General features: G+C 46.7%; 1 protein-coding gene across 1 annotated transcript in view; it reads left to right on the top strand.

Moving 5' to 3' along the window:
- Window positions 1-10,000, top strand: part of LOC114546210 (ABC transporter F family member 4) — a 51,210-nt gene that overhangs the window by 31,287 nt on the left and 9,923 nt on the right. The window contains exon 3 of the mRNA XM_028564899.1: window positions 8,302-8,384. Within this exon, the coding sequence (XP_028420700.1) occupies window positions 8,302-8,384 (83 nt within the window). The remainder of the gene's footprint in view (window positions 1-8,301; window positions 8,385-10,000) is intronic.

The raw sequence follows: 10,000 nt of genomic DNA, 5'->3' as shown, positions 1-10,000 counted from the left end.
TCTCTGTGTGTCTCTGTGTGTGTGTGTGTGTGTGTGTGTGTGTGTGTGTGTGTGTGTGTGTGTGTGTGTGTGTTTGTGTATCTGTGTGTGTGTGTGTATCTCTGTGTGTGTCTCTTTGTATGTGTGTGTGTGTCTCTGTGTATCTCTGTGTGTGTCTGTGTGTCTGTGTGTGTGTGTGTGTGTGTGTGTGTGTGTGTGTGTGTGTGTGCGCGCACCACACTGCGGAACAGAGAGAGAGAGAGAGAGAGAGAGAGAGACTACTCATTTTATGTCCTTTCCTCATTCCTCTCCCTGATTGGACTATTGATCCCTCCCCACAGCTGTGTCTGTACTTTGAGCCTCATCAGTTAAACAAACAACCAATGAGCAAGGCATTGTTTGAATCCTGGTTATTACAGCCATACATGGTGCAGTAGGCTACTGCTGTAAAATAGGCTTTATTACAGCAAATATCTATGAATTAAAGCTAAGAATAGTATCAGTGCAGCGGCTGTAAACTGCATTTATTTGGGGGTCAGATATGGTGTATACAACAGAAAAAAAGCTACAAAAAAGACCTAAAATCAGACACAAATTTAGTATTAAGGGCTTAAAATCTTAGAAATCGCCATTTTCCACATACTTTGCTCCCCTTGCATTGTGGAAACGCAAGTAAATGAGGGCTATTACAAAGTTTTGGGGGGTCAAATATGGTTTATACAACCGCCACAATCAATGAAAAAGACATAAAATCATCTATAGCTGCAAACCACAAGACTAAAACCTTTTAGAAATCGACATGTCTTGCTTCTTTACACTGTGAATACAAAAGCAACAGAGGGATGCTAACCTGTGGAGCTGCTGTAAGCTGCATTTTAAATATGATGTGTAGTATACAGGACTTAAAACCTTTTAGAAATCAACTGTAAACTGTGTTTTTCGGGTCAAATGTGGTGTCTACAACAGCAAAAATCAATGAAAAAAAGACTTACAATCAGATAGAAATTAAGTATAAAGGTCTCGGTCATCTTTATAGCTGCAAGCCACAAGATAAAAACCGTAGAAAATGGTCATTTTTCGCCCTCCATCCGTTGCGAAAATTCAGATTTGTAGAAGGATGTTAAACGGGAAATTCCAAATTTGTTCTCTGTAAAGTCTCCGTATGTTCTCTACTGGTTATCGTAGACTTGATTATAAGTGGTTGGAGTAATGTTGTTGTTGTTGTTGTTAAATGTCCCGACAGTAGGACCTGACCCAGAGAGACCGATGAGCTGAACTCATCTGGTTTATTATGGTTTCATCCCACTAAGTGAAGTTTTTATTATTTCTCTGGCTTAAAGAAATCCACTCAGATGGGACATCTGGGATGAAAAGCCAACCACATGTGTGTGTGTGTGTGTGTGTGTGTGTGTGTGTGTGTGTGTGTGTGTGTGTGTCTCTGTGTCTCTGTGTGTCTGTGTGTGTGTGTGTGTGTGTGTGTGTGTGTGTGTGTGGCTGTGTCTGTGTATCTGTGTGTCTGTGTCTCTGTGTGTGTGTGTGTGTGTGTGTTTGTGTGTCTCTGTGTGTGTGTTTGTGTGCGTGAGTGAGTGTGTGAGAGTGTGTCTCTCTGTGTGTGTGTGTGAGTGTGTGTCTCTCTGTGTGTATGTCTGTGTGTGGGTGTGTGTGTGTGTCTGTGTCTCTGTGTGTGTGTGTGTGTGTGTGTCTGTGTGTGTGTCTGTGTCTCTGTGTGTGTGTCTGTGTCTCTGTGTGTGTGTGTCTGTGTCTCTGTGTGTGTGTGTCTGTGTCTCTGTGTGTGTGTGTCTGTGTCTCTGTGTGTGTGTGTGTCTGTGTCTCTGTGTGTGTGTGTCTGTCTCTGTGTGTGTGTGTGTCTCTGTGTGTGTGTGTGTCTGTGTCTCTGTGTCTCTCTGTGTCTGTGTCTCTCTGTGTGTGTGTCTGTGTCTCTGTGTGTGTGTCTTTGTGTCTCTCTGTGTGTGTGTGTCTGTGTGTCTGTGCGTCTCTCTGTGTGTGTGTGTGTGTGTGTGTGAGTCTCTGTGTGTGTGTAGTGTGTGTGTGTGAGTCTCTGTGTGTGTGTAGTGTGTGTGTGTGTAGCAGCCTGTTAGCGCGTGCTGCTCTATTTTAGACCAGTGCTGCACCGGCGACATTCCTGCAATCTTCTGCATTCCTGCGTCCATTCACAGAGAGAAAGGGACGGAGACAGAAGGCTGATTCAGACCTCTGGCAGTGGTGCGTTCGAGGTACTTCACAGCGTAGGTGTTTTCAGCGTCTCCGTAGTTACAACGGTGGGCCGCAGTTTATCCCCATCCCTTCATTAATGTGGACTCGGCCTCTTTCTGACTGCAGGAGACATTCATAGGAGCCCTTTCGCACATTTCATGTGTCTCAGCGTGTGTGTGTGTGTGTGTGTGTGTGTGTGTGTGTGTGTCTCTGTGTGTGTGTGTGTGTGTGTGTCTGTGTCTGTGTGTGTGTGTGTGTGTGTGTGTGTGTGTGTCTGTGTGTCTGTGTGTCTGTGTGTGTGTGTGTGTGTGTTTGTGTGTCTCAGTGTGTGTGTGTGTGTGTGTCTGTGTGTCATTTCGGTGTGTGTGTTTGTTTGTTTGTGTATGTTTGTGTGTGTGTGCGTGTATGTTTGTGTGTGAGTGTGTCGTTTCTGTGTGTATGTTTGTGTGTGCATGTGCGTGTGTCTCTGAGTGTGTCTGTGTGTGTGTGTGTGTGTGTGTGTGTGTGTGTGTGTGTGTGTGTGTCTCTCTGTGTGTGTGTGTATGTGTGTGTGTCTGTCTCTGTGTGTGTGTCTGTGTGTCTCTCTGTGTGCGTGTGTTGGTGTGTCTGTGTGTTGTGTCTGTGTCTCTGTGTGTGTGTGTGTGTGTGTGTCTCTCTGTGTGCGTGTGTTGGTGTGTCTGTGTGTTGTGTCTGTGTGTGTGTTTGTGTGTGTGTGTCTGTGTGTCTCTCTGTGTGCGTGTTTGTGTGTCTGTGTGTGTGTGTGTGTGTGTGTTTCTCTGTGTGTGAGTGTATATGTGTCTGTGTTTCTCTCTCTGTCTCTGTGTGTGTGTGTGTGTGTGTGTGTGTGTGTGTGTGTGTGTGTGTGTGTGTGTGTGTGTGTGTGTGTGTGTGTGTGTTCGCATCCCTTCGTTAATGTGGACTCGGCCTCTTTCTGACTGCAGGAGACATTTCATAGGAGCCCTTTCGTGTGTTTCATGTGTTTTTTTTGGCCAAAAAGGTTTTCACATATAAGGAATTTTCGGTGCATCGCTGTTAAAATAAGAGAAAGTAAGATGTAGGGCTCGGCGATATGGAGAAAATCAGATATCACGATATTCTTGACCAAATACCTCGTAATCGATATTGCGACGATATTCTAGGGTTGACAATTGGTGCTCTAACAGAATACCTTCACACTTAGATTTTAGATAAATAATCATCAGTAATGTAGGGCTGTCCTCGACTAAAGAACTCCTTAGTCGACTAACACTTATACGATTTTGTCGACTAATCGATTAGTTGATTTAATTGACAGAGCTGTGCGCTTTGAGAGGTGGTTAATACTAGAAAAGCACAATATAAATGTAGTTAATTAACCATCTGTAAAACTGAGTTTCTCCACAATTAATCCTGCAAAAGCACCACTTTAAATCTTGTGTTTACCATAAATGTGCTCAGAAGTTTCTTGGAAATGAGTAATTAAGCATGAATAAGCATAAAAAATGACTAATCGACTAAAGAAATCTTAGTCGACTAAGACCAAAACGACCGATTAGTCGACTAATCGGTGGCAGCCCTACATCCCAGAAAGCACACACTCTCACACACACAGACACAGTTACACACACACACTCTCACACACACAGACACAGTTACACACACACACTCTCACACACAGACACAGACACACTCTCACACACACAGACACAGTTACACACACACACACACACACACATACACAGACACAGTTACACACACACACACACACACATACACAGACACAGTTACACACACACACACACACACAGACACAGTTACACACACACACACTCACACACACAGACACAGTTACACACACACACACACACACACACACAGACACAGTTACACACACACACACACACACAGACACAGTTACACACACACATACACAGTTACACACACTCTCACACACACAGACACAGTTACACACACACACACACACATACACAGACACAGTTACACACACACACACACACACACAGACACAGTTACACACACACATACACAGACACAGTTACACACAAACACACACACACACACACACACAGAACACAGTTACACACACACAGACACAGTTACACACACACACACACACACACACACACACACACAGACACAGTTACACACACACACACACACACACACACACACACACACACACACACAGTCACACACACACACACACACACACACACACACAGACACAGTTACACACACACAAACACACACAGACACAGTTACACACACACACACACACACAAACACAGACACAGTTACACACACACACAGACACAGTTACACACACATACACACACACACACACACACACACACACACACACACACACACACACACACACACACACACACTCTCTCTCACACACACAGACACAGTTACACACACACACACAGACACACACACACACAGACAGACAGACACAGTTACACACACACACACACACACACACACACACACACACACACTTTATTCGGTCAGTATTTGTGTTTAGTTTCCTCTCCGTCTCTGTCTCTCACTCTTCCTCTTCCTCTCTGTCTCTCACTCTTCCTCTTCCTCTCCATCCCTCACTCTTCCTCTTCCTCTCCATCCCTCACTCTTCCTCTCCCTCTCTGTCTCTCACTCTTCCTCTCCCTCTCTGTCTCTCACTCTTCCTCTTCCTCTCCATCCCTCACTCTTCCTCTCCCTCTCTGTCTCTCACTCTTCCTCTTCCTCTCCATCCCTCACTCTTCCTCTCTGTCTCTCACTCTTCCTCTTCCTCTCCATCCCTCTTCCTCTTCCTCTCTGTCTCTCACTCTTCCTCTTCCTCTCCATCCCTCACTCTTCCTCTCTGTCTCTCACTCTTCCTCTTCCTCTCCATCCCTCACTCTTCCTCTCCCTCTCTGTCTCTCACTCTTCCTCTTCCTCTCTGTCTCTCACTCTTCCTCTTCCTCTCCATCCCTCACTCTTCCTCTCCCTCTCTGTCTCTCACTCTTCCTCTTCCTCTCCATCTCTCACTCTTCCTCTCTGTCTCTCACTCTTCCTCTTCCTCTCCATCCCTCACTCTTCCTCTCCCTCTCTGTCTCTCACTCTTCCTCTTCCTCTCCATCTCTCACTCTCCCTCTTCATCCCTCACTCTTCCTCTCCTCTCTCTGTCTCTCACTCTTCCTCTTCCTCTCCATCTCCTCTTCCTCTTCTCTCACTCTCTCCTCTTCTTCTCTTCCATCCCTCACTCTTCCTCTCCTCTCTGTCTCTCCTCTTCCTCTTCCTCTCCATCCCTCACTCTTCCTCTTCCTCTCTCTCTCTCTCACTCTTCCTCTTCCTCTCTGTCTCCTCCTCTTCCTCTTCCTCTTCCTCTTCTCACTCTTCCTCTTCCTTTCTGTCTCTCACTCTTCCTCTTCCTCTCTGTCTCTCACTCTTCCTCTTCCTCTCTGTCTCTCACTCTTCCTCTCCCTCTCTGTCTCTCTCTCTCTTCCTCTTCCTCTCCATCCCTCACTCTTCCTCTCCCTCTCTGTCTCTCACTCTTCCCTCTTCCTCTCCATCTCTCACTCTTCCTCTTCCTCTCTGTCTCTCACTCTTCCTCTTCCTCTCCATCCCTCTCTCTTCCTCTCTCCCTCTCTGTCTCTCCTCTTCCTCTTCCTCTCCATCTCTCACTCTTCCTCTTCCTCTCACTCTTCTCTCCTCTTCCTCTTCCTCTCTGTCTCTCCTCTTCCTCTCCCTCTCCGTCCCTCACTCTTCCTCTCTGTCTCTCACTCTTCCTCTCCCTCTCTGTCTCTCACTCTTCCTCTTCCTCTCTGTCTCTCACTCTTCCTCTTCCTCTCCATCTCTCACTCTTCCTCTTCCTCTCTGTCTCTCACTCTTCCTCTTCCTCTCTGTCTCTCACTCTTCCTCTTCCTCTCCATCCCTCACTCTTCCTCTTCCTCTCCATCCCTCACTCTTCCTCTCCCTCTCTGTCTCTCACTCTTCCTCTCCCTCTCTGTCTCTCACTCTTCCTCTTCCTCTCCATCCCTCACTCTTCCTCTCCCTCTCTGTCTCTCACTCTTCCTCTTCCTCTCCATCCCTCACTCTTCCTCTCTGTCTCTCACTCTTCCTCTTCCTCTCCATCCCTCACTCTTCCTCTCTGTCTCTCACTCTTCCTCTTCCTCTCCATCCCTCACTCTTCCTCTCTGTCTCTCACTCTTCCTCTTCCTCTCCATCCCTCACTCTTCCTCTCTGTCTCTCACTCTTCCTCTTCCTCTCCATCCCTCACTCTTCCTCTCCCTCTCTGTCTCTCACTCTTCCTCTTCCTCTCTGTCTCTCACTCTTCCTCTTCCTCTCCATCCCTCACTCTTCCTCTCCCTCTCTGTCTCTCACTCTTCCTCTTCCTCTCCATCTCTCACTCTTCCTCTCTGTCTCTCACTCTTCCTCTTCCTCTCCATCCCTCACTCTTCCTCTCCCTCTCTGTCTCTCACTCTTCCTCTTCCTCTCCATCTCTCACTCTCCCTCTTCATCCCTCACTCTTCCTCTCCCTCTCTGTCTCTCACTCTTCCTCTTCCTCTCCATCTCTCACTCTTCCTCTGTCTCTCACTCTTCCTCTTCCTCTCCATCCCTCACTCTTCCTCTCCCTCTCTGTCTCTCACTCTTCCTCTTCCTCTCCATCCCTCACTCTTCCTCTCCCTCTCTGTCTCTCACTCTTACTCTTCCTCTCTGTCTCTCACTCTTCCTCTTCCTCTCCATCCCTCACTCTTCCTCTCCCTCTCTGTCTCTCACTCTTCCTCTTCCTCTCCGTCCCTCACTCTTCCTCTCCCTCTCTGTCTCTCACTCTTACTCTTCCTCTCTGTCTCTCACTCTTCCTCTTCCTCTCCATCCCTCTCTTCCTTCCCTCTCTCTCCCTCTCTGTCTCTCACTCTTCCTCTTCCTCTCTGTCTCTCACTCTTCCTCTTCCTCTCTGTCTCTCACTCTTCCTCTTCCTCTCTGTCTCTCACTCTTCCTCTTCCTCTCTGTCTCTCACTCTTCCTCTTCCTCTCTGTCTCTCACTCTTCCTCTCCCTCTCTGTCTCTCACTCTTCCTCTTCCTCTCCATCCCTCACTCTTCCTCTCCCTCTCTGTCTCTCACTCTTCCTCTTCCTCTCCATCTCTCACTCTTCCTCTTCCTCTCTGTCTCTCACTCTTCCTCTTCCTCTCCATCCCTCACTCTTCCTCTCCCTCTCTGTCTCTCACTCTTCCTCTTCCTCTCCATCTCTCACTCTTCCTCTTCCTCTCTGTCTCTCACTCTTCCTCTTCCTCTCTGTCTCTCACTCTTCCTCTCCCTCTCCGTCCCTCACTCTTCCTCTCTGTCTCTCACTCTTCCTCTCCCTCTCTGTCTCTCACTCTTCCTCTTCCTCTCTGTCTCTCACTCTTCCTCTTCCTCTCCATCTCTCACTCTTCCTCTTCCTCTCTGTCTCTCACTCTTCCTCTTCCTCTCTGTCTCTCACTCTTCCTCTTCCTCTCCATCCCTCACTCTTCCTCTTCCTCTCTGTCTCTCACTCTTCCTCTTCCTCTCCATCCCTCACTCTTCCTCTCCCTCTCTGTCTCTCACTCTTCCTCTTCCTCTACATCTCTCACTCTTCCTCTTCCTCTCCCTCTCCGTCCCTCACTCTTCCTCTCTGTCTCTCACTCTTCCTCTCCCTCTCCATCCCTCACTCTTCCTCTCCCTCTCTGTCTCTCACTCTTCCTCTTCCTCTCCATCCCTCACTCTTCCTCTCCCTCTCCATCCCTCACTCTTCCTCTTCCTCTCCATCTCTCACTCTTCCTCTTCGTCTCTCACTCTTCCTCTCCCTCTCTGTCTCTCACTCTTCCTCTCCCTCTCTGTCTGTCACTCTTCCTCTTCCTCTCCATCTCTCACTCTTCCTCTTCCTCTCTGTCTCTCACTCTTCCTCTTCCTCTCCATCCCTCACTCTTCCTCTCCCTCTCTGTCCCTCACTCTTCCTCTTCCTCTCCATCTCTCACTCTTCCTCTTCGTCTCTCACTCTTCCTCTTCCTCTCTGTCTCTCACTCTTCCTCTCCCTCTCCATCCCTCACTCTTCCTCTTCCTCTCTGTCTCTCACTCTTCCTCTTCCTCTCTTTCCCCCACCAGATGAAGAGGAAGCTGGACCACGGTCCAGACGGCCGGCCGTTCCCTTCGGGGAAGAAGCACTGCAAAGGCAACGCATACCTCAGGTAACACACACACACACACACACACACACACACACACACACACACACAGACACACACACACACACACACACACACAGACACACACACACACACACACACACACACACACACACACACACACACACACACACACACACACACACACACACACACACACACACACACACACACACACACACACACACACACACACACACACACACACACACACACACACACACACACACACAAAGACAGACACACACACACTCTCCTTTCTTACTGTCTTCTCTCCTTTCTTACTCTCTTCTCTCCTTTCTTACTGTCTTCTTTCTCTCTCTTCTTTCTTACTGTCTTCTTTCTCTCTCTCCTTTCTTACTCTTTCTCTCCTTTCTTACTGTCTTATTTCTCTCTTCTTTCTTACTGTCTTCTCTCTCTCTCTCCTTTCTTACTGTCTTCTCTCTCTCTCCTTTCTTACTCTTTCTCTCCTTTCTTACTGTCTTATTTCTCTCTTCTTTCTTACTGTCTTCTCTCTCTCTCTCCTTTCTTACTGTCTTCTTTCTCTCTCTTCTTTCTTACTGTCTTCTCTCTCTCTCTCCTTTCTTACTCTCCTCTCTCCTTTCTTACTCTCTTCTCTCTCTCCTTTCTTACTCTCTTTTCTCCTTTCTTACTGTCTTCTTTCTCTCTCTTCTTTCTTACTCTCCTCTCTCCTTTCTTACTCTCTTCTCTCTCTCCTTTCTTACTCTTTCTCTCCTTTCTTACTGTCTTATTTCTCTCTTCTTTCTTACTGTCTCTCTCTCTCTCTCCTTTCTTACTGTCTTCTCTCTCTCTCTCCTTTCTTACTCTTTCTCTCCTTTCTTACTGTCTTATTTCTCTCTTCTTTCTTACTGTCTTCTCTCTCTCTCTCCTTTCTTACTGTCTTCTTTCTCTCTCTTCTTTCTTACTGTCTTCTCTCTCTCTCTCCTTTCTTACTCTCCTCTCTCCTTTCTTACTCTCTTCTCTCTCTCCTTTCTTACTCTTTCTCTCCTTTCTTACTGTCTTCTTTCTCTCTCTTCTTTCTTACTCTCCTCTCTCCTTTCTTACTCTCTTCTCTCTCTCCTTTCTTACTCTCTTTTCTCCTTTCTTACTGTCTTCTTTCTCTCTCTTCTTTCTTACTGTCTTCTCTCTCTCTCTCCTTTCTTACTGTCTTCTTTCTCTCTCTTCTTTCTTACTGTCTTCTCTCTCTCTCCTTTCTTACTGTCTTCTCTCCTTTCTTACTCTCTTCTCTCTCTCCTTTCTTACTCTCTTTTCTCCTTTCTTACTGTCTTCTTTCTCTCTCTCCTTTCTTACTGTCTTCTCTCTCTCTCCTTTCTTACTCTCTCTCTCCTTTCTTACTGTCTTCTTTCTCTCTCCTTTCTTACTCTCTTTTCTCCTTTCGTACTGTCTTCTTTCTCTCTCTCTCCTTTCTTACTCTTTCTCTCCTTTCGTACTGTCTTCTTTCTCTCTCTTCTTTCTTACTCTCTTCTCTCCTTTCTTACTGTCTTCTTTCAGTCTCTCCTCTTTTACTGTTTTTTTTTTTTTTGTTGACTTTTGTAAAGAGTTATCCGTTTTCTCCATTTGGATTTTTTCCCACTAGCTTAGAAAATGCCGATTGCTAA

This window comes from Perca flavescens, chromosome 19 (assembly GCF_004354835.1).
Source record: "Perca flavescens isolate YP-PL-M2 chromosome 19, PFLA_1.0, whole genome shotgun sequence".
In the NCBI taxonomy this organism is placed as follows: domain Eukaryota; kingdom Metazoa; phylum Chordata; class Actinopteri; order Perciformes; family Percidae; genus Perca; species Perca flavescens.
This window is presented reverse-complemented; position numbering and strand designations above follow the sequence as displayed.